The 25,078-nt window shown below is 51.0% G+C and overlaps 1 protein-coding gene across 5 annotated transcripts in view; it reads right to left on the bottom strand.

The window, feature by feature from the left end:
• DYNC2I1 (dynein 2 intermediate chain 1) overlaps positions 1-15,060 on the bottom strand; it is a 49,313-nt gene extending 34,253 nt beyond the window's left edge. For 3 of the 5 annotated variants that reach the window (XM_055335076.1, XM_055335074.1, XM_055335073.1), the window contains exons 1-5: positions 14,932-15,060; positions 7,860-7,913; positions 6,373-6,736; positions 4,875-4,966; positions 2,658-2,963 (exon numbers count right to left, since the gene is read on the bottom strand). In XM_055335076.1, the coding sequence (XP_055191051.1) occupies positions 2,658-2,963; positions 4,875-4,966; positions 6,373-6,736; positions 7,860-7,913; positions 14,932-14,946 (831 nt within the window). In that variant the 5' untranslated portion in view covers positions 14,947-15,060. Of the gene's footprint in view, positions 1-2,657; positions 2,964-4,874; positions 4,967-6,372; positions 6,737-7,859; positions 7,914-14,931 lie in introns of those variants that run through there. The other 2 variants (XM_055335075.1, XM_055335078.1) reach the window with 2 other exon arrangements.
• Positions 15,061-25,078: the final 10,018 nt, after the last annotated feature.

The following is a 25,078-nucleotide window of genomic DNA, read 5'->3' on the forward strand; positions in this document are numbered from 1 at the left end:
TTCACAAATAATGTGGCTATTTCATAGATCCATCTACCTATAGAAAATAAAATTCAAACAACTGATCTATAAATTCTACTTCTGTAATTCTCTTGAATTAAGTGAATTTGTAAAAATAAAATTAAAACCATCAGATTGCAAAACAACATATCTAAGTAGGTCATTTAAAAAGAGAAGCATTGGGCAGCCCAGGAGGCTCAGCAGTTTAGTGCCACCTTCAGCCCAGGGCCTGATCCTGGAGACCCGGGATTGAGTCCCACGTCAGGCTCCCTGCGTGGAGCCTGCTTCTCCCTCTCCCTGTGTCTCTGCCTCTCTCTCTCTGTATGTCTCTCATGAATAAATAAAAAAAATCTTAAAAAAAAAATAAAAAGAGAAGCATCTGTGAAGTAAGTGTTGGCAGGAAGCATAGTCTGTAGGAAGACATTGAGGCCAGAGTGTGACAGGTAAAAAGCCCAGGGGGACCAGAGGCATGCCTCCCAGGAGCAGAAAAAGCTCAAAGACCTGGGGGCCGATCCATGAAGACTGCAGAACAGAAGAAAGTCAGTCTGAAGGGCATTATCAAAAGCTTTAAAAACAGTTAAAAATATTCAAATAGTTTCTTTGATCTATAAATACTTCTAGGAAGTTATTGCTATAAAACAATCAAAGAATGAATAAAATCTTTATTAAAAAAAATGGCGGGGGGGGGGGACATCTGGGTGGCTAAGCGGTCGAGTGTCTGCCTTTGGCTCAGGGTGTGACCCTGGGGTCCCAGGATCGAGCCCTGGGTCAGGCTCCCTGCTCAGTGGGAAGTCTGCTCTCCCTCTCCCTCTGCTCCACGCCCTCATGCTCTCTCTCCCTCAAATAAAATCTTTTTTTAAAAAAAATCATATGAAGAAAGTGAGAGAGAACCCAGGAGAACCCAATCTGCAGGACCGGTCCTGGTTCATACCTGTGGCCTGGCATAGTTATTAGTAGTGCCCCCTTGTAATTTATGGTCCCCTCAGCAGCAATCACGTCCATCACCAGGCTAACACACTAAGTTAAAAAGCGTATTTTGAGCATCTGAAAGTCAAGGCAAAGAAAGATGTGGAACACATAATGCTCACTAGTCATTCCTCATATGCTGCATACTTATTTATTTCCTTATCTGTTTTTTAATTTTTTATTTATTTATGATAGGCACACAGTGAGAGAGAGAGAGAGGCAGAGACATAGGCAGAGGGAGAAGCAGGCTCCATGCACCAGGAGCCCGACGTGGGATTTGATCCCGGGGCTCCAGGATCGCGCCCTGGGCCAAAGGCAGGAGCCAAACCGCTGCGCCACCCAGGGATCCCCTATTTATTTCCTTATCATATGGTTTCTCCAATGGAATATAAGTGCCACAAAAATAAAAACTTCTGGCCACAGCTGGGTCCTCAGCACGTAGAACAAACACTGGCACAGAGAGGCTACTCCAGAAATATAAACAAATTATTGAAAGAAAAGAAGTTTATTATCCATGAGATTATGTTACCCCTTATGGAAGGAGCACTCTTGAGGACAGTAGCTTTATTAACAAGGGGCCCTTCTTACATCCAGCCACAATGAAAGCCAAATGTGTAAACTGTGACAAGTCTCAGGAAGGCATTTCTGGGGGAAACCAAACAGGCTGTTCCTAGTGACTAAATTGGATCCAGGGAATGTAAAATAGGTAAGTTTAATGGACCGTTAGTGGTAGGATCTAGGTGGCAGAAACTTGTCAACTTCGCTGTATGTTTAAAAATGTTCATGACTAAAAATTGGGAAAAACACACTAAAAAGACCCTTTATATAGGGAAGGAGATTTAAAGCACAAGAGGACACATGCCCGTTTGTGAGGGTCCATTCTCACCTCCGGCCTCCCTGTGCTTGGTCTGGTGATAGGTCTCAGGTGATAGGGTGGGGGCGCAGCCCTGCCCAGAGGGAAGGATGGGCAAAGGCAAGGAGGCGGCAGGTGCGGGCATCATTTACCCGCTTGGCAAAGAGCCAGTCAGGGTGGGCACAAGGCCAGGCAGCAACTGCAAAGATGTTTCAGGACATCCTTAACAAACGCTCCTCAACACACATGGACACACACTTTGATGGATGGCCCCACTCAATCAGAGGCCCCAGGCTTTGGCCCCAGAGGCCTGACTCTGCTGAGCCTCACGGCACCTGACCCTCACTTTGCTTCCACCTGAAAGGAAGCACCAGCAACAAACAGGAGAATGAAATTGCTTCCCTTCAGAGTCTGGAAAAACAGAACAGTGGAAGTACATATGTGAGCACGGAAGATACACCAGTAGAGGAAAACATCAAGCAACTGCAGAAATTACGTCAACATATGTGGGAGGAAAATTAGACCCTTTGCAATCAATAGTTTTATTTTTGTGTCTGTTGGTATTGCAAACTTACACTACTAATTCTGATTCAAACATTTTGCTATTTTGTTCATTTTTCCACTTAATATCATCTCCTTTTTTTAATGGTTCAAAATTTCAGTATTATCATAGATTTCTGAATATACATTAAAAGTACATTCACAATATAATCAGAAAATCTGACTTCCTACTAGATCAGCAATTTCTCTACACTGATCACATTGCACAGACGTGAACCAGGTTTTTGCCCTGTGGTCTTAGGGGCCTACAGAGCCGAAGAGACATCAGAAATGGTACCTTGGACTCCCTTTTCTTAGGCTCTTCTCTTGGCAGCCTCTCTCTTTTATCGGTGCTACTGTGGTGCCTCTCTTCATCAAAATGAGAGCCTTCCTTGTGGCGCTTATCCTTGTGCCTTTCTTCCCCTTTCTTGTCTGAGGACGAATTACTTTTTTCTTTGGCATACTTGTCTCTTTTCTCCCTTGTGCTTTTTTCTCGATGTTTCTTTTCTCGATCTGGTTCTTTCTGCTTCCTGTGTCTCCTTTCACCTTCTTCTTTATAAAGCCAATACTTAAGAGGATTGTCTTTACTGTCGCCGTACTGCAGCTTTGAACAGGACATATTGAAAAACGCATGAGCATCCGAGCCACGGGTAGCTGTCCTTCACACGTGCTACAATCAAGGCAGTGAGGCTGCATCGCCCCTCACTCCACTACCCTGACTCTGAGGATGGCCTTCTGGAAAGAAAAACCCACTGCTGGCCATGCAACCCACAGGATGGTGGCCACGCTGCACACCTGCCTCCCCCCTGATGTGGAGAGGCACATCCAAAGTCATCAGCATGGCACATGTGCCCCCTCCCCAACTGTGAATGCACCCTGAACTCCACCAGCCACAGTCCTGCCTGTGAGATGTGTGGCTTCCGTCAGCAGAGCACCACGTGCCCTGCCAGTCCCTGATGTTGATAGGTCACAGGGAGATTCTTAAAACTGGGCACTACCATTCAGTCATCTCTGTATCCCTGAAACCACTGTGGCCCCTCAGGAATGACTGGGATATCCACCCCACAGTGACACAGGGCTCTTTGAAGAACACGCTGCTGATATGTCACATTTTTGGGTCAGACTCACGGTTTGGGGAGCATTGCCAGTGTGCCTCAACAGAATCCCAAATGGAACTGCCCTTTCCTTCCACCCAGGGCCTTCTCTACTCACAGCCAACAGTGGGTCTCTGCTCCCTCTGCAGCCACCGGGTGCTTACCTCCTCCTTGGCTCAGCACCCCCACTCCCGCCACCCCTCTTGGGGCCACCCAGCAACCCTGACTCCTCTCCTGCCCCCGATGCCCACCCACCCTGTTCATCTCTGCCAGGATAACCTCCCATGCTGGCAAGCTCCATGGCCAAACTCCTCGGTTGTAAAGTCAGATTACTACCACACACTTGTCACCAAAATCAATTCTATGGAGATTAAAGATTAAAGTGCTAAAAAAAATTTTAAGGACCCAGAATAAAATACAAGCGACCACTTATATTACCCTGATGGGGGGAAAAGGCTCTTTAGCATTACGTTAACAACCAAACAATAAAAGACAGACCTGACTACTTCATAACTTTAAACTTACTTACAAAACAAAGATTTCACAAGTAAAATTTGAAACAGAAATAACTAGCAGGGAGTTTATCTTGAAAGTACTCTCAGAATAAAATGCTCCATGAGGAAAGTAAACAAACGTACAGGGAGTAACTAACAACAGGGCGGTAAACCCTTTCATAAAATGCTAAGAAGTACTTTGTTCTGAATCAAATTAACAAAGATTAAAAATTATGACCATGCCGGTGGCTGCTTAGCTCAAGCTTATCATCACACTCTGATGATATAAATAATCACAGCTGGTCTGCAGTGCAAATGGAGTAAATTTACATTTACTTTCATCCAGTAAGTTCATTTCCAGAAATTAATCCATAGGAAAATAATTATGAATAAATGCAAAAACTTTACCCCACAGATGTCTTTACAATAAAAAAAAAATCAGAAGCAACAGAAGTGTCCAACAAAAGCAGAGGTATCAAGAAAACTAGGACACATCTGCATCAGTGAGTGTTGTCTTGTGCAGCCATTAAAATATTATCGAGAAAAAGGACTTAGAAAAATGCTCCAAGTGTATCCAGTTTAAAGTTTATAAAAGAGTAAAAATCCAAAAGTGGGTATATATTTACATTCACAAAAATGCATACATAAAACCTACTTTGCTAGGATATATACTTAAATATTATCAATAATTGTCTCGGGGTAGAACTTGTTTTTATTTTCTTATTATTATTTATTCATATTTTCCAAATAGCCCAAAATCACCATATATTTCTCCTGGAAAGAGAACAACATGTAAGGAAAGTGGCTGAGAATTTCCTCAGACTTTGAATCCTGTGTGACAACACTTTTCAAAAATGCTCCTACTAACAATGCGTGAATGGCCTCCACTCTACAGACGCCAAGGACCCCTCCAGCTTGCCCACGTACCTTTCTTTCTCTGTATCGTCTTTCTCTCTCCTCGTCCCCCCTTTCAGGGTCTTTATCTCTCTTCTCCTTCTCTTCTGTTCTCACTTTGCTTACTACAAAAATAGAACATTATTTTTAGCATTTCCAAACTTGACCACATCAAGATGATCTTCTAACATCTTGCATTAACAATGTACTGTATGTTAGTTAACACATAAGAAAACATTCTTCAATTAAAACACATCCTCCAATATCAAGCATGTAAAGTTCTAGAATCTAATAAAATGGGCTAAAGAGGGAAATCACAATGGCAACAGCGACTGAAGCAACCTGGAAAATATAGAGTGGCCCCCTGGAAACTCAAGCCCACACACACATACCTAGTCCACTATGAAGAACCAGCTCAGTTGCCAAGTGCTCGGAGGCAAAGAAACACCTGCCTCGGAGACAACAGGGGAACTGCGCCAGCCCCACAGCCTCCTCCAGCCCGCTAAGGGTACAGTAGGTGGAGGTGGCCCCTATGAGAAGGAGGCAAAGTGCAGCCCACCTGCCAGCACACACATCTACCCACAACTTGAGATCTCTCCCTGATGGTGAAAGGAGAGCTTCACTTTTGAATCTGTACAGACAAAAAAAGAAAAGTCATTAGACTTAAAATGAAGAGAATCAACAATTTAAAAGATGAGGATGAAATTAAAGAGATCATTGAGACACAGCTCACTCCTTCATGAAGTGCTAGTGGTGCACTGACTGCTATTCTGGGAGCCTGGGACTCAAGAGATCAAAACAACAGGGCAGGGAGCAAAGGGCCAGGCTCTGCTGACTGCGGAGGAAAAGTGGGGTCCCACTGACCCCCAGGTTTTCCTGCCTGACAGAGGGAAGGATGTGGTTGCCATTGACTAAAATGGGGGAGGTTTTGGGGAAGCAGATTTGTGGGAATTCCAGAAGCTGTCCAGGACCTACTAAGTTTTCAACATCTATCAAACATCAAAGGACAAGAGGATCTGTGAGCCCGGAATTCAGGGATGAAACCTAGGCTGGAACCAAAACCTGGAAGTCAAGAACAGATGACCAGCACCGCAAATCATGAGAAAGGGTGTAGTCACTGAGGGAGGGAGCAGCCACACGTCACAGCAGGGGAGGCTTGGAGGAGATGCAAAGAGGCACAAAAACAGACAAGGAGGGGAAGGGACATCAGAGAGCCTAATCGTGTAACTGTTCGCATCAATGATGCAGTGAAGGAACAAGATTAGGTAGCAAAAAAAAGAAGATCTGAGAACAAAAACAATTCTATTAGAAATACACATGAAGAACATCAAAATACTAACCCTACAAAGAGGCAATGTACAGTAAGAGAGATGCTGTGAAACATGCCAAGTGGTGACCCCGTGAGCCAACAATCCCACCCTAAGTCCCTCTAACCCAACAGCAGTGCACACATATACTTTGAGAGCCTCACAGGATGCACACCGTGGACACACACAGAGCCCCCAACCCTCCCCCTCACAGGGACACACACCTGCCCACGTCTTGCCCCCCCGGTCCAGCAGACTCTGGCGGACGGCCGTCTGCCGGAGCTCCTCCTTCCTGGCCCTGCGGTCTCCGTCCTTCTCGCGGTCTCTCCCTCTGCCGTGAGACTTGTCTGCATCCGGCTCCCAGTGTCTGTCCTTATGCCTCTCTCGGTCCTGGTCCCTGGAGTCCTTCTTCCTGTCCCTCAGCTTCTCTGGGTCTCTCTCCCTGAGAGCGTTCTCCCTGTCGCCGGGCCGGTCCCAGGCCTTGCTATGCTTCTGATCTTTGTACTCGGGGACGTCCAGGTCTGCCTCCTTATGCAGCCTCTTTTCCCTGTGCTTCCTGTCATCCTTGGGACTGCCCGACGGCACCGCCTATGTCAGAAGAGGAGAGTGAAATGCAGGGTACGGGTCCCCCTCCCCAAGGGTCTTCCTGCTCCCGCAACTGCTTCCCCCAGATATGTGGGCCTGGGAGGGGGGCTCTGAACACAGGGCCGGCCCTTCCCCCCCAACGACCATGGGGCACTGAGGCTGACCCGAAGGTCCCAGCCCCACAACCTAGGACAGCACACATGGACTCCCGCAACAGTTTCGGGGGTCCTGGTCTCAACCAGTTAACCTTAAAATAAAACTGCCAGTGGCTCTATCCCGGGAACTGGGTTTGTGCGGGAATAGCGGAGAACTGCGGTCTGCGACAGCAATGCCATGGCACGACCACAGGTGATGCTGCAAAGACAGGAGGCTCTCATACAGGGGGTAGGGGGACTCGGAGGGGCTTCTAGCGGCTACACGTCCACGAGTGTAAACCGGGAGCCAGGAAGCATCTGGCTTCCCACCACGAGCTGCTGCCAGGGCAGGAGGAACCTCCCTCTCTCCATGGGTATAGCCCAGAGGCCTCCCAGGAACACGCACGTTCCCCTTCGGGTCTGCAGCCTCCTGGCTCCAGTCCAAGGGGGCTTCTTTCACACATTTGCACAGCCCAAAGTGCCTCCATGCACACCACACATGCACACACAGAGGCCACACGCGTGTGCACACACCACATGCACACACCCTCACACAACACAAGCACACACATGCACACACTCAGAGACCACTCAGAGAACACACATATGTGCACACACCATACACATGCACACACACACAAGCACACACATGCACACACTCAGAGACCACACATGTGTGCACACACCACACACACACATCTACACACACACATATACACATATGCGCACACTCTCACACCCAGAGACCACATGCATGCACCCACACACAGACACACATGGCCCAAGCCCTGAACCAAAACAAAAACCTGACAGAGCTGTGCACCGCTAGGCTGAGCAACCCTGTGCCTCCACAGTTCCGACCTAGTAACCACAGGCCTTTATCTCATCTCTGGAATGAGCCACATATAAGCAACATTGAAAACAAGGTAAAGCTACCCAAGAAACCATCCAAGGTCCAAAGGACCCCAACTCAGATCTTTAAAATACGGTACCGAAAGATGTCTTCTGAGCTCATCTGCTTTCCAAGTATCATCTTTTGTTCTTCTCTAAAAAGAAAAGTATAAAGTCAGAATTTTTAAAGTTTAAAAAACTACTTCTGTACAGTCTAGTGAGCTGCTTTTTCATTAGGCCATTTAAGTCAATGGCAATTAGGTCTTGACATGCCAGAAATCACTACCTTCTAGAAGAAAAGGTAATAGTAATAAAAATTAAAAAAAAAAAAAGTATTCCCTAGTCCAAAATTACCTATAAACAGCTACAGAATGTGTTCCTCTGGCTACTTCATCAGTGTACATAAGCCACACTCCTGCCTCCCCGTGTCACCCACTCCCAACAGTGCTTCTGGCGGCCAAGGGAGCAGATGCCCTTGGAATGTCCCTGCCTGGCAGGCCTCCCCCCACTTACCCCCAGGTACTGAGCATGCAGCAACATGACTCCTCCGTCAGCACACATATAGTCCACCTGCCATGCGCAAGACTTATTTAGATAATGAAGGAGCTCATTAAGCAAATTAAGGATATTTCCTGTAGACAAAAGGCAGATTTATCCAAGTTCTCTCTTTTTCCCTTGGAGAAACACTGCTTTGAGGGTACAAAATAAGTCAAATTTTCCTAAGTTTCAGATTAAAAGCAAATGGAGTACAAATGAAAAACAAAAACTTATTCATGGATAAGCCACCAAAAATCATCCTCGTGTTGTAAAAATCCGGGAAACAGAGTTCGCAATAGTTCATAAATACACCTACTAGAAATAAATAAAAAGCCATCAATGATAAGAATCTAGCAAATACATACCATAACCACAAACTTTACTGTTATCTACTATAACAAGAAAACATATTTTTGGGATCCCTGGGTGGCGCAGCGGTTTAGCGCCTGCCTTTGGCCCAGGGCGCGATCCTGGAGACCCGGGATCGAGTCCCACGTCGGGCTCCCGGTGCATGGAGCCTGCTTCTCCCTCTGCCTGTGTCTCTGCCTCTCTCTCTCTCTCTCTGTGTGTGTGTGACTATCATAAATAAATAAAAATTTTAAAAAAAAGAAAACATTTTTTGATAAATTTGTTGATTTAACAAAATGGGACCTCAGTAAGATATGGTATAAGATGATGAGCAATCAGCACCACTGTCACAGTTTCTGAAGATTGAAATTTTCCTTCTCTAATTCACTGCCCTGGGTAGAGGTTTTATACAGGACCTTTTCCAATCAAATGGTCCAGACCCCACAGGGAGCTCGTGTGCCATGAGAGAGACCCCTACAGCGTGGAAGGGCACCTCCAGGGCCCAGGGGCAGACCTCCTACCGCCTGTAATTACATTACTTTTGCTGATAACTAAAAACCACGAAGGCAACAGCTCTCTGATAGACCACAGGATCTTCCTTCTGCCTCTTGTAAGATCAGAACAACGGCCTTGCTCAGCCCTAAAGCTTTTTCTTTTTTTCACTTTTAAATGTTTTATGTTATATAAAAAAATTGTTTTATGTTGTAAAATAACACACAGTTCTCGCATGTCCTATCACACTCCCGTGTCACACCTACCTTCAGGAATTCTATGTACATAAGTACTTCAGACAAGGAGCCTTTTGTCTTTTTCACCCTACACTTGGCCAAGGTTTTTTAAAGACCAAGTCCACCAGCATTTCAGCCCCTGCCCAGTGGACCAGAATTTAATTGGTTTCTCCATGTACAGAATAGAAAGGCAAAGTCAGGAGAGCTGCCTATACATCAAAGTCTTCAAGCTACAGAATTACTCAGTTCACACACAGACAAACCTGAGAGGCCAATGTCCACACCAGGGACCCCAGGGTGCGTGTCTGCTGTAAGATAAGCAGCGACTCCCGAAGGAGCCCCAGTACAGCCACCGGCACCTCACACGAGCCATCTGGTGAACGGGCTGAGTGAAGCTCTCTGGAGCACTGTGCAGGGAGTCTTGGACAGCCTTCAAGGTGCTGTCCATCTGCCCCTAGAGTATAGGAGGACTTCAATGGCATTCCCTGCTCTTCTCGTCTACTTCATGCTGACAGCCCAAGAGACCCAGGAGGAGGGTGTGGGAGATGGGCACCTCGCCCAATGTCCTCTCAGGAGGCAGGGCCTGCAGAATACCTCCTCCTGGGCCATTGCCCTTTCCGCTCATTACACAATGTACTGTTTATTCTCGAGCCAGACCCAGGTAGGAAAGCCAGAGCCTCAATCTCTGAGTCATGCTCCAGGCCTGTTATCTCCAGTCATCCCTCCAGCCCCACTTCCCTGTTCCCAAAAAGCAGGTTCCCCAAAGCACATGGATCCCAGAACACTGCGCCCCAACTAAACAGCTCAGCCACCTGGATCTGCCTCCAAACCCCTCAGTGGATGTAGTTTCCACCAGTTACACCCACCAACCCAGGAGCTTCCAGGGTGTCCTGGACAGGCAACCCTGTGCAGCCATCCGATGCCCTCAACACCCTGTTCCATCTCAGCAGAGCAAACGCTCACGCACTTGCCAAACATTAAAGCTAAATGTCAATTGAACCAGTTAGTTGCGAGTTAACAAATGCTTAAAAGTGTTGTTTTGTTTTCCATAAATTCTTTGAAAATGGCTGCCCCAGCTCCTGATACCTGGGGGCTGAGCACCCCTGCCTTCAGTACACTAGTTGCTTGTCGCAGCGGCTGGGCTGTATGCCAGGACTGGTCTGGTGGGCAGGGTACCCACATTCCATTCTCAGGTCAGAGGCAACCCATCACCAAGTCCTACTATTTCTTCTTGTAACATGTTTTCTAAAGTGAAAGAAATCCATAGTCCCTGTCCAGTCCAACTGCCCCAAACCCAGCCCAGACCTTCACGTAGTGGAAGTCACATGTTGTGTATCTGCAGCACCACTCATCCAACCCAGGGGTTCTTGTTTAGAGTGCCCAGAGGTGATGTCCTTCGTGACATCAGCAGGAATGTCCAGAACTACAGGCTGGAATGAGCAGGGATACTGGAGGCCACAGAAGGGTGGCTGCCCAAGCCCACAAAGTGACTGACTAGTATATTTGCCTGAAGACCCAAAGGGGGGAGCTGGCTCTCACACAGCTCTGGGACTGAGACATAATCTATCTCTATCTTATTCAAAATTATCCCTTATGCTAGAAGATGTTTTATATTATCAAATTCGATTACTTAGGGGTGCCCAGGTCGCTCAGTGGTTGAGTGTCTGCCTTTGGCTCAGGGTGTGACCCCAGGGTCCTCGGATGGAGTCTCGCATTGGGCTCTCCGCAGGGACCCTGCTTCTCCCTCTGCCTGTGTCTCTGCCTGTCTCTGTGTGTCTCTCATGAATAAATAAATAAAATCTTAAAAAAAAGAACTAATTCGGGATCCCTGGGTGGCGCAGCGGTTTGGCGCCTGCCTTTGGCTCAGGGCGCGATCCTGGAGACCCGGGATCGAATCCCATATTGGGCTCCCGGTGCATGGAGCCTGCTTCTCCCTCTGCCTGTATCTCTGCCTCTGCCTCTCTCTCTCTCTCTCTCTCTCTCTCTCATGAATAAATAAATACAATCTTTAAAAAAATAGAAGTAAAATAAAGGATGATACACAATAAAGTCCCCAAATAAGTGTCCTCACAAGTGCACAGAAACCCAGGTGCTGGGTGGCGCAGCGGTTTGGCGCCTGCCTTTGGCCCGGGGCACGATCCTGGAGACCCGGGATCGAATCCCACATCGGGCTCCCGGTGCATGGAGCCTGCTTCTCCCTCTGCCTGTGTCTCTGCCTCTCTCTCTCTCTCTCTCTCTCTCTCTGTGACTATCATAAATAAATAAATTTTAAAAAATTAAAAAAAAAAGAATTCAAAGGGATACATGCACCCCAATGTTTACAGCAGCATTAGCTACACTAGTCAAATTATGGAAGCAGCCGAAGTATCCAATGATTGATGAATAAAGAAAATGTATATATACACAATGGAGTATTAGTCATAAAAAATAAAACCTCACCATTTCCAAAGATGTGGATGGAACTAGAGAATATTATGCTAAGTGAAATAATGTCAGTCAGAGAAAGACAACATGATTTCACTCACATGTGGTATTTAAGAAACAAAACAAATAAGCATAAGGGGAAAAAAAAAGAGAGAAATCAAGAAACACTCTTAATTATGGAGAACTGATGGTTACCAGAGGGGAGGGGTGGGGGGATGGGTTAAATTGGTGATGGGATTAAGGAGTGCACTTGTCTTGATGAGTGCTGAGTGATGTATGGAATTTTCAAGTCACTATATTGTACACTTGAAAATGATTTAACACTGTATGTTAAATACACTAGAATAAAAATTTTTTTAATTTTTTTTCACTTTTAAAAATGAAAAACAAAAAACAAAAAACGCTTCCTGTTCTAAGCCCAAGGGAAGACAGTGCTTCAAGAGCTATCTCCCTCTTTATTTAAAACAATAAAAGTTGTATGATTTCAAAATTAATTAAATTAGAAAGAACAAGCAGATGAAGCTAACAATAAAGTTGGAAAAATAAGAATATAGGAAAAAAAAAGTCAAGGAGATGGAAGACATGAGCCATGAATTCAACACCTAACAAGAGACTGAATCAGAGTTCAAGAAAGAATGGGGGGAAAAGAAAGAAGAAAACGTAGAATACATAAAATGTCCTAGAAGTAAAAGTAGACTTGAGTTTTCATTTTGAAAGGGATACTTAAGTGTTGAAAATAATGAATGAACAAAAGATCCACAATACACATACCGCCACATATGTCCAGAAAACCCAAGGACTAAATCTTCTGGGGAAAAAAAAAAAAAAAGTTACTTTCCAAAATATCTCATCAGCCCAACTGGTTGACAGAAGATTAAAGAATGCCTTCAAAGTCCTGAGGTAAGTATGGGGCACAGAGGTGGCCCAGGCAGTTAAGTGTCTGACTTTAGCTCAGGTCATGATCTCAGGGTCCTGGGACTGAGCCCCATGTCAAGCTCCCTGCTAGGGGTGTCTGCTTCTTGCTCTCCCCCTCCCTCTCTGTCTTCCCTCACTCATGTGTGTGCTCTCTCTCTCTCTCTCAAATAAACAAATAAATAAATGAATTTTCAAAGTCCTGGAGAAATTAATTCTGATCCTAGAATTCTATGCTAAGCCAAAGTTTCAAACAAGTGTATTAGTATAATAAAAAAACTTTCTTAGAGTACAGTTTCCTCCCTACATATTTTAGTTAAAAAGGTACTTGAGGGGGAAAAAAAAGTACTCAAGGATTTACTCCAGGGGAAAAAGGGAGGATTTCAAGACTGCTGATGACAGTGGATCCAAAAAACAGTACACCTAACTCAAAAGTACAAAGAAAAGAAATTCCCAGATGATAGCTCTGAGAAGGTCTAGAAAAAAAAAAATTAGCCATAATTAGAACAGAAAGCAAACTCTGGAAAGAATTCTTTAAAGCAGATTTTATTAAACAGATAATAGGGCAGCGCCGGTGGTGCAGCGGTTTAGCGCCGCCTGCAGCCCAGGGTGTGATCCTGGAGACCCGGGATCGAGTCCCACGTTGGGCTCCCTGCATGGAGCCTGCTTCTCCCTCTGCCTGTGTCTCTGCCTCTCTCTCTGTGTGTTTCTCATGAATAAATAAGTAAATAAATCTTTTTTTAAAAAAATAAATAAATAAACAGATAATATGACTGTTTAAAAAGCTAAAATATGTAAGTGGTAAGGTTAAGGAAAAAGGCTTACATTTTGCCAAAGAGAAGGCAAACACGACCTACAGGAAAATCAAAGGACCACTTAAGAAAGGCAGGGTCCAAATATGAAGTAAACTACATTAAGGTACAATTTATTGAAGGCAAGAAAATCTGATCTATTGACTCTGTTCCCAGGAACATAGTTCCTTGAGCAACACAAGCTGAGGGATACAGGACCACATTTTCTCTACCAGCCTCTTCGCACACCTTACTTAGTTTTGCACTGAATATTGCTTATACAGCCATGGTATTACAGTATGCACAGATTTTTTGGTTCAAAAACGTACGTCTAAAAAAAATCAGAAAACGCAAGTTAACAATGACTTATGAAAACATAAGGGAATGGTATAGAAAGTGACCGAGGCCAGTAAGCTGGAGGACTTAAAAGATAGATGGAGGGTGGTAGTGTAGGGTAGAAATTTCCTAATCCTGACCAGCGGGAAGTTCAAAGATACTATCTAAAGTGGACATAACACAAAATAGAAACAAAGAACATTGTCTAACACTGTCAAAGTAAATGGTAGAAAAAAAACCAAAATAGGAAAGGTAGGAAATGCATGGGAACTAGAGCGCTCACCTTTCAGTGTTCATCGATCAGTACACGGAAAACAGCAAACAGGAGTTAGTGAGCCCGCCTTAAGCACTTTTGCACGCCCTGCTAAGGCGCTCTGAGTCGATCCTCATAAACGCCCACGAAGGTCGCTACTGTTATTCCCCACGTCTCCAACCAGAGAAGCCGCGTAGTCAGTTTCCCCACAGCAGAGACGCAAGCTCAGAAGCCAGAATTCACTCCGCCGCCGCCACAGCGACCTCCCAGCCCACAGGGCCTCTGCCTGCAGCCCGCCGCCAGGGGAGGGCCGCTCAGCCCCGGCGGGGAAGGGGCGGGGGAACCCGGCACTCGGCCCCGGGGAGGGCAGGAGGAGCCCCCGCACTCGGCCCCCGCACTCGGCCCCGGGGAGGGCAGGAGGAGCCCCCGCACTCGGCCCCCGCACTCGGCCCCGGGGAGGGCAGGAGGAGCCCCCGCACTCGGCCCCCGCACTCGGCCCCGGGGAGGGCAGGAGGAGCCCCCGCACTCGGCCCCCGCACTCGGCCCCGGGGAGGGCAGGAGGAGCCCCCGCACTCAGCTCCGGGAGGGGAGAAGAGACTCCTTCCCGGCAGCACCGCGGTCTCTCCGCCACCCCCCGCACCCCCACCCGCACCCCCACCCGCACCCCCCGCGCCCCTCTGAGGACCACAAGTGCACGGCCGCACGACTCCCGGGAACAACCCCGACACCGCCCAGCGCGCGACACCACCACGGCGGGACGGAGGCCGGGACACCGACAACCGTGCGCCCCAGGCCAACGGGAGACCCCCCGGGCCCGCCCCGCGCGCCGCCCGCTCGCACCCACCTTCCCAGGCTCCATCGCAGCTGGTAGGCCCGGGAGGCCCGCCGGCGTCCCCGGCTCCTAGCAACTGGCAGGCCCTGGCAGCCGAGCGCCGAACGACCGCTGTCCGGCATGCCCCGCGGCGGCCCCTAGCGCGCTCGCGCCACTTCCAGCTCCGTGCCATTGGCAGGCTCGAGCAGAAGAGCGCCGAGCCATCGCTGTCCCAGAATACCCCGCGGCCGGCTCCTAGCAACCGACAGGCAGAAGCGACGGAAGGCCGAGCCATTGCTGACCCCGTAGCTGACCCGCCTCCCCACCCGGTCTGAGCGGCGGGCTGCGGGCAGAGACCCATGTGGGCTGGGAAGGTGGCGGGGGCGGGGTGAAGCCCCGGTCAGCGTTCGGTTGGCTGGAGGCGCGGGCCTCCTCCGTGTGGGAACCGAGGTGGGCTGACCCTCCGGCCTGGCTGGGACGTCCGGAGTTACGACAGGGAAACTGAGGCACGGCTTCTGAGCCGCCTGCTACCTCAGCAGCTCCCTCGGTTCCTGGGTGCCTGCATCCGCAGAGCCCACCGACCGGGTGTACGAGCCACGACGGGGAAACTGAGGCACGGCTGCCTGCATCCGCAGAGCCCACGGATCAGGTGCACTCAGGTTCTGGAGCAGCATCAGGAACCGTCTCTCGTCCCACCTCTTAGAAGCAAGAAAATCAGGCACCCTAAACTCGACTGAGCAAATACACAGTAGATTGGGAGAAGAGATTTCCCTCTCTGCGCTCGGCACCTGGGAGTGTTTGCCGGTTTCTCTATAACGCATGCCCCGCAGGATACTGCGGATCCCAGAGTATGACGGTTGGACGCACGGTTTCACGGTTCTTTATCTAAGACGAGAGAACTGAGACGTTGAGAGGGCTATTCTGCATTCCAGGTTTATTTTACCAGAATTATTTTATTGGAAGGTTAATATAAAAGTCCCCCTTGAGCCTGCAGGCCGAGGAGGGTGGCCCTGTACCAACGCGGGGCGGTGTGACCTCGCTTACTGTTTCCACCACCTGTATGGCCCAGTCACCACAAGTGTGACGGAGACTGCACTTAGGTTCTCAGGCACACAAGCAGAGTAGACTCTCAAATCATATTAACTGTCTGCCTTCCTGCACATAAAAAATGTATTCTGCAGATGTGATCATTTTTAATCACATGGTATTTGGCCATTTACCCAGCTTCTTGCCTGAGAGACACGAATAATGGATACAAAGAGCGTTTGATATTCCACTGTACTCTGGCCCCTGGCATATCAGTGCTCCCTTTTCATTCTCACTCACGAACACTCCTGTATTAGGAAGAACCTAACAGAAGATCAGTTGGAAAGGCAGTTTCAGGGATAGCTGTGACACGGGGAATTGCTCCAAGTGAGCCCCAGACTCACATTTCTCATGAGGCCATTCCCTTAATTCTCGAGCATTCGTGTGAGGTAGACATGTTACTGTTTTTCCGATGAGGAGATGGAAGGCCAGAAAGGCTAACGCACTTGCCTAAACTCACAAGGCCAGGGCAGCCCCGGTGGCGCAGTGGTTTAGCGCCGCCTGCAGCCCAGGGTGTGATCCTGGAGACTCTGGATCCAGTCCCGCGTCGGGCTCCCTGTGTGGAGCCTGCTTCTCCCTCTGCCTGTCTCTCTCTCTCTGAATGAATAAATAAAATAAATATTTAAAATAAATAAATAAATAAATAAACTCACAAGGCCAGAGGGTGGACGTTCTGACGCCAGAGTCCACACTCTGTCAGCCCAGGAAACAGCTGACTCTGGGAAAGCCTCGGACCCTGTGGAACAGGAGGCTGAGGTCATGCACTCCACATGACCAACCTGGGTGTGGCCCTGAGACCCTGCTCTGCTCCCCCAACTCCCAATGCAGCCAGACTCCTTCCCAGATCACTCGGTGCTGACTCTGCAGCCCCCCTGTGTGCTCACTCCCTGCTTCCGCGGCCACCAGCTCTCCTTCACGAGCTCCTCAGATGCATCGTGCTCACAGGCTTGGTGGATGCTGTGTCCTCTGGCTCATGTCCCCACCACCAGTGCCCAGTACATGGCTACCAGCCCATCTTTCCTCACACAACCATCTTCTAAGTGATGCATTTGACAGTCCCACTGCATCCTGTAATGTTCTATTGCGTTCGTGTACTGGGTAGATGCCTTCCTAAGTTCATCTGATGACCTGGAAAGCTAGAGACAGGAAACTACATAAACACTGTCTAGACCTCTGGAGGCTCCTAATTGCTAGGACACAGAAACAGGCAGGCAGCTGCCCAGAAAATGCAAAGCAAGGGTGTGAGGGACGGCTGTCTGGAAGAAAGAACTGAGGTCAGGAAGGACGCATAATTTCCCAGACAGACGGGCTGGGAAGAACAGTCTGAGGGCCAAACGCAGAGACAGGAAGGGCTCCAGAAAATAGGGTGACTGTACCTGTAACCGTGCTGCCAGTGGGAATATAACGTGAGCCACGTACATCATTATCAATTACCTAGCAGCCACATTTTAAAACGAAACACACAAAATCAAATTCAATGATGTATTTAGCCAAATACAGACAAAACATTAATCATATCGATTTAAAATATTGAGTTATTTTACATGTTTCTTACATCATCTTCAAAATCTAGGGTGTATTTTATTCTTGAGGCACAGCTCAGTTCAGACCAGCCACAGTTCAGGGGCTCACACCCCCATGTGTAGCAGGGCAGGTCTGGAGCGCACGGTACATGCGTGGAGGTGGCAGGGTCCTAGAGAAGCATGAGGCGGGCAGAGAGGACGCTGAGAGGAGGACATGGCCCTTTGGGGAAGGGCCTTGAAATGGCATGAGGTGAAGACTAAAGTGCTGCTGGGTGGTGGGAAGAAAATGCTGTGTTTGAGGCTGAAGGACAGGGCTGCAGCCAGCCCAGGGTGGGGCCTCCTGGTGGCTCCGCTCCTCTGCCCTCCCCCAGCCACCTGTGCCCCAGGCCCTTGGAGCCCCAGCGGCAGCACCTTGCACACCCTCCCCTGTTCACGCTGGTCCCACGTGTGTGGTAGATTTCTCCTACATCCTTTTTCTAGAATTTAAACATGTCTGTCCCTCTCCTTTGCTGGACTGTAAGCTAGTTTATGATTCCAGATTATGATAAAAACAGAACCTTTTTTCACAGTAATAAGCAACTTTGTCACAAGAGTCAAGAACTTTCCTTTCCCAGCCTCTTTGGTTTTGGAGATCAGGTAGAGCTGGTGTCACTCCCAACGTCCCATATATGGGCATGCTGCAACACCAGCCTGTGGGATTAACTGGGATTAACTGTGGAGGACCAGCGTGCTCATGGAGTCCAGTGGGCCCCTCACTGGCTGTGTAAACCAGGTGGTGTGTTTCAGAACCTCGTGCTTCAGCCAGAGCCTCAGGAACCTGGGGATCATGAGGTGACCCTCCTGTACAGCAGCCATGAGCATGACAGGAGCAATCACGTAAAGCACCCAGAACAGCACTGAGTGCAAATGCAGCACAGGGCCTAACAGGTTTACCACTGCTACCAACAGACTAGCACTGGAGTTATAAACACCTAGGGCAGGTGAAAATAGGTGGGTGCCAGAATCAGGGCCTTCCTTCACAAACGTATAAATTACCTGCTACTGCCTGGAACCCTAACTGGAGCCCTTCCTTCAGGAGTCCTGCCCCTGGCATCCACGCCCTGCCCTTGGGTGTGAGCAAGACCTGTTGAGTGTGACGGGATCTACTCCCAGGGCCAGGCTACTGGTCAAAGGGGAGGTAATCCTATGTGGCCACTCCTACTGTCTGGGAAGAAGATGAAGAGGCCAGAGGGGGCATATGTAAGGAACATAGGTGATCCCTGGCTGTCACCCAGCAGAAGTCAGGGACCTGTCCCTACAGCTGCAGAGAACTGAATTCTGCCAATACCCTGAGCGAACTGGGGAGGGGATCTCAGATGACAGTCTCCAGAGGTGACCACAGCTCAGCCAACACTTGCTTTCACCTAATGAGACCTGAGAAGAAGCCCTCATGAAACCATGCAAATATCATGTGCAATATCGAAAAAAAAAAATGGAGTGGGAGGGACACCTGTGTAGCTCAGTTGGCTAAGCGTCTGCCTTTGGCTCAGGTCATAAACCAAGGGTCCTGGCTCTGGGGTCCCCACTTGGTGGGACGCCTGCTTCTCACTCTCCCTCTGCCTGCCACTCTCCCTGCTTATGCACGTGCTCTCTATCTCTCAAATCTTTTTTTGAAAAAATACATCATAAAAAATCCTGGAATGTGGCTTGTGACTTCTAGATGGCTCCAGGTGGGTGCTCTAACACGTACCATCTAATTCAGACTCCCCCCTCCCAAAAACATCAGGGCTCCCCCTCACCTGCACAGAGCTGCTTCTGGGGCTGAGCTGTATTCAGCAAAAAGTGTAGTCATGGAAATAAGCATAAAGTATACAAAGGTCTAACTCGTGGAAGGAAATACCACAAAACGTTTCACAGAAGTGGAGATATACAAGTTGTTTTTGAAGGATGAACAGGAGTTTTGCATCAGGACAGAGGGCGAAAGGTAGGCCAGATGGAGGAGGGATGAGCAGCAGTGTAGACCCTAGATCAGGAGGAGAGGTGAGAAGCAGGGTCAAAAGTGGACAGGAGCCTGTCCCGCACAGGAGCCATAACTTCACATTAGAGGCAAAGGAAATATAAGGAGGGAAGAGATTCAATCAAACCTGCATTCTGAATTGGCCATTTGATAGAAATATGGACTTTTACCAACGGCATTTGAATTAATTTCATACTTAGAGAAGATATGCAAGTACAAAGCACTCCCCATCTCCGTTGCCCAGATTCCCACCGTGAACCTCCCGGCACATTCACTACACTTGTCTATCATCTAGCATTCATCCCTCTACACATACACTTACCCATTATCGTTAGACTTGTTCTGAGTCATTTGACAAAGAGCTTCTGCTATGATTACTCATCAGTCTGAAATACTCCAGTGTTTGTTTTCCCAAAACAAGGACAGCCTCTGCTCCACAGCCCTCCCAGTCAGGGCGTCAACATGGATACAGGTCTGTTGTCCAGTCCACAGGAGCCCCTTGTTCACTGTCCCCAAAACATTCATTTTCCTTCAGATCCCACAGAGGAACATGCGTTGCACATGGTTGTGTCTCTTCAGTCTCTTATGATCTGGGATAGTTCCTCAGTAAGAACACAGAGGGGGGATGCCTGGGTGGCTCAGCGGTTGAGCGCCTGCCTTCGGCCCAGGGTGTAATCCTGGAGTCCTGGGATCTAGTCCCACATTGGGCTCCCCGCATGGAGCCTGCTTCTCTCTTTGCCTGTGTCTCTGCCTCTCTCTCTCTCTGTCATGAATAAATAAATAAAATCTTAAAAAAAAACAAAACCCACAAGGGGACCCACACTGTATCTGTCCCCAAGTCCCTAGGCCACAGTCGGGTCAAACTTTCTCATGCTCTCCAGCAAAATGCCCCAGAAATGCTGCTCTGCTCCTCTTTACCTTCGCAATTGATAAGTATCTTGTAGAAAGGATTCCTGTATTATTCCTCATCAAACTCACCTACCATCCTCAGCCTTTGTTGATGACTCGCTCTTGCACTACAATGACAGCTCAAAGATGACCTTCCACTTCTTTCACTCTAATGATTTATTTTCCGTGCATTCCTCACTCACTCATTCATCTACATCAGAATGGACTCATGGGTTCCTGTTTTACTCCCTGGCTTGTAATCTGCCAATCCCCATTGATTTTGCTGTTCAGGTTGTCCCAGACTTAAACAGTGAGAGCCCTTCACGTTGCCTCCATGTCCTTTGACAGCACATGATTCTTTGAGCATTTTCTTACCTCCCAGCACAACAAGATATTCCAGGCTTGTCTTGTACTTTCACTGCTCAAGCCCTGAAGTCAACTATTTCTCCAGAGATCTCTGGTTTCTTATTAGAAAATGGTATTTAGAAGCCAAGATCTGGGAGTTACTTTGCTTATTGGTCCTGGGGTACCATTGCTTCTGGACACTCTCAGTAGACAGCAATAGAGAACATATAACATAACCTATAGACACACTAATACAGACAATATGAAACTATTTTTGGGTCTCTCTACATATATGTCAAACACATGAGTTTATACCTCCTCCAAGTTCAGCCCAACACATGAGGGTTCTTTCTGGACTCTCCCTTTCCACACTTGTATGGTCTTCTCCAACAGCAAGAACCCTGGCTCTCATTATCCTCGACATTATGTGCTGACTTGCTAATATAACCAGGCTGAACAAAGTCCACCTGTCACCCCAGATAGGCCTGCCTCCTCCATGGTGGGGAGGGGGGTTCTCTGTGGACCTTTTAGAAAGGGCAGGATTAAAGGGCTACCAGTCAAGTAAGAGATTTTTGTAATGATCTGAGCAAACAAGAAAGGACCAAGCCTTTTCCAATTCTTCTGGTCACATAGCACAGAAGCCCACTCAAGTAGCTCCAGTAATGAACGTATGGTTGTGTCACCAAAGGAGAATCTCAGAAAAGATTGGCATCTTGGTGAGCAGTATGAAAGGAAGAGAGCAAAGTATGCTCCCACGGTCTACAATGAGTGAAGGAGCTAGGGCAGGTAGTTGGTAAGGCCCAGATTCAGGCGAAAGGGGATGTGAAACATAGCAGAAAGGATTCAACTTCAACAGAAGGCAGCTCTTTTCTCTGAAACTGGAAAGGTTGAGGGCTGAGACTGACACTTTACAGTTTTCTTACATCACTCACAATGACGTTCTTTCCTCTGAAAGTAGTACCTTTCACTGGAGAAATGTCAGCACAGAAGGTAAGGAAGGAGGTAACGTGGAGAGCTTGCAGGAGATTGGGAGGTTTAAAAATACTAGCAGAAACCCAAGAACCAAGCTGCACCTGTTGCTAGACTCTACAGAATGAGAGGGCTTCTGGCTTGCTGGGGTGATTAGGACAGGAAGGGGCCAGGCCAGGCACTCTTGGCGGTGAGGGCAGCTCAGTGCTGTGCACCGCAGACATGTCTCTTCAGGGCACCTCACATCCCTAGGCCACGCAGGTCAAATACTCTACTGCAGAGGTGCAAGATGTTTTACGTGGCTTGTGTTCCTTCAAATCTTTATAGGATGTGAGTCTACTGCTCTTTGCAGGAAAGACCACAGGACAGAAAGGTTCATGCCCCTTCCTGTGTTCAGAAGGGAATTAAGTGTCTGGAGTTTCTAACAGTCTTGAGTGAGACTTGGTGTTAGGACATTTAGCTGTTGCACAGGAAAAGGCTTGAGATATGCCATTTTCTACACTTACAATTTAGTGTAATTTGGGGACAAGCAAGAAAAGAGAAATTCTTCCCTTGCTTGAGGTTTGTGTCCCTGCCCAAAGCTGGGTGTCCAAGACCCCAAGGCAATGTTTCTGGTAGGAGACCTATTGTCTACCTCCGTGGCCACCCGCACATACACGCACAGGTAGTTACACAGACGGAAGACAGGGGCGGGGGTATCACTCACCCAGGCGCCGAGCCAGCCTGAAGACGAGACAGACAGGACACACTAATAAGACAGGCTGCTTGAAGCACTGCGGAGATGGCGCCATGCCCTCGAGGCATGCAGGGGCGCCTGGAGGGCTGGGCCGCTGCAGGGTGGTCCCTGACCATGCTTCCCCCTCTGGGCACTGCGGCGGGGGTGTCACAGGGTCGCCACAGACACAGACACCAGGGTCCCCACGGGACTCGGGCCGGAAGGTGTCCTGTGGTTTGTGGGGCCCCGCCCTCCCAAGGGTAGGAGGGCAAACTAGCTCTGCGGTACCTGTACCGCAGAGGGACCTTGGTTGGAGTTCGATGCGCCGGGGACAACTAGCGGGGAGTGACCCCGGGTTTCCTGGACAGTCAAGGACCACGCGGAGTGGGTGCGCCTCCAAAATCACGGGGGGACCGGCCTGCGGGCGGGCGCGCGCCTCCGCGGGGATCCAACCTCCCCAGGACGCCGCTGGGTTCCAGTCCCCGGTCTTCGTGTTCTGTACGCCAGAGCGGATGGGGAGCAGCCCACGGACCGCCCCACGGAAGGGGACGTGCCCACGGAGGGAGGGGGACCGCGCCACGGAGGGAGGGGGACGGCCCCACGGAGGGAGGGGGACCGCCCCACGGAGGGAGGAGGACCGCCCCACGGAGGGAGGGGGACGGCCCAACGGAGGGAGCGGGGACGGCCCCACGGAGGGAGCGGGGACGGCCCCACGGAGGGAGGAGGACCGCCCCACGGAGGGAGGAGGACGGCCCCACGGAGGGAGGAGGACGGCCCCACGGAGGGAGGGGACCGCCCCAAAGAGGGAGGAGGACGGCCCCACGGAGGGAGGGGGACGGCCCACGGAGGGAGGAGGACGGCCCCACGGAGGGAGGAGGACCGCCCCACGGAGGGAGGAGGACGGCCCACGGAGGGAGGGGGACGGCCCCACGGAGGGAGGAGGACCGCCCCACGGAGGGAGGGGGACGCCCCAAAGAGGGAGGAGGACGGCCCCACGGAGGGAGGAGGACGGCCCCACGGAGGGAGGAGGACCGCCCCACGGAGGGAGGGGGACGGCCCCACGGAGGGAGGAGGACCGCCCCACGGAGGGAGGAGGACGGCCCCACGGAGGGAGGAGGACCGCCCCACGGAGGGAGGGGGACGGCCCCACGGAGGGAGGAGGACCGCCCCACGGAGGGAGGGGGACGGCCCCACGGAGGGAGGGGGACCGCCCCACGGAGGGAGGGGGACGGCCCCACGGAGGGAGGAGGACGGCCCCACGGAGGGAGGGGGACCGCCCCACGGAGGGAGGGGGACGGCCCCACGGAGGGAGGAGGACCGCCCCACGGAGGGAGGAGGACGGCCCACGGAGGGAGGAGGACCGCCCCACGGAGGGAGGGGGACGGCCCCACGGAGGGAGGAGGACCGCCCCACGGAGGGAGGGGGACGGCCCCACGGAGGGAGGGGGACCGCCCCACGGAGGGAGGGGGACGGCCCCACGGAGGGAGGAGGACGGCCCCACGGAGGGAGGGGGACCGCCCCACGGAGGGAGGGGGACGGCCCCACGGAGGGAGGGGGACGACCCCACGGAGGGAGGGGGACCGCCCCACGGAGGGAGGGGGACGGCCCCACGGAGGGAGGAGGACCGCCCCACGGAGGGAGGAGGACGGCCCCACGGAGGGAGGAGGACCGCCCCACGGAGGGAGGGGGACGGCCCCACGGAGGGAGGGGGACGACCCCACGGAGGGAGGGGGACCGCCCCACGGAGGGAGGAGGACGGCCCCACGGAGGGAGGAGGACCGCCCCACGGAGGGAGGAGGACGGCCCCACGGAGGGAGGGGGACCGCCCCACGGAGGGAGGGGGACGGCCCCACGGAGGGAGGAGGACGGCCCACGGAGGGAGGAGGACCGCCCCACGGAGGGAGGAGGACGGCCCCACGGAGGGAGGAGGACGGCCCACGGAGGGAGGAGGACCGCCCCACGGAGGGAGGAGGACGGCCCCACGGAGGGAGGAGGACCGCCCCACGGAGGGAGGAGGACGGCCCCACGGAGGGAGGAGGACGGCCCACGGAGGGAGGAGGACCGCCCCACGGAGGGAGGAGGACGGCCCACGGAGGGAGGAGGACGGCCCACGGAGGGAGGAGGACGGCCCCACGGAGGGAGGAGGACGGCCCACGGAGGGAGGAGGACGGCCCCACGGAGGGAGGGGGACGGCCCCACGGAGGGAGGGGGACGGCCCCACGGAGGGAGGGGACGGCCCCACGGAGGGAGGAGGACGGCCCCACGGAGGGAGGGGGACGGCCCCACGGAGGGAGGAGGACGGCCCCACGGAGGGAGGAGGACGGCCCACGGAGGGAGGAGGACCGCCCCACGGAGGGAGGAGGACGGCCCCACGGAGGGAGGAGGACCGCCCCACGGAGGGAGGAGGACGGCCCCACGGAGGGAGGAGGACGGCCCACGGAGGGAGGAGGACGGCCCCACGGAGGGAGGAGGACGGCCCACGGAGGGAGGAGGACGGCCCCACGGAGGGAGGAGGACCGCCCCACGGAGGGAGGAGGACGTCCTCACGCGGTGCCCTCACAGCCCGCCCCGCCCCACCCCTCGGGAGCGCGCTGGGCCCGACGCCCCATTACACACTGAGCTCCTCACAGGAAAAGGTGCACACGCCACCGGGACGCG

Source organism: Nyctereutes procyonoides, unplaced genomic scaffold (assembly GCF_905146905.1).
Source record: "Nyctereutes procyonoides isolate TBG_1078 unplaced genomic scaffold, NYPRO_anot_genome, whole genome shotgun sequence".
Classification (NCBI taxonomy): domain Eukaryota; kingdom Metazoa; phylum Chordata; class Mammalia; order Carnivora; family Canidae; genus Nyctereutes; species Nyctereutes procyonoides.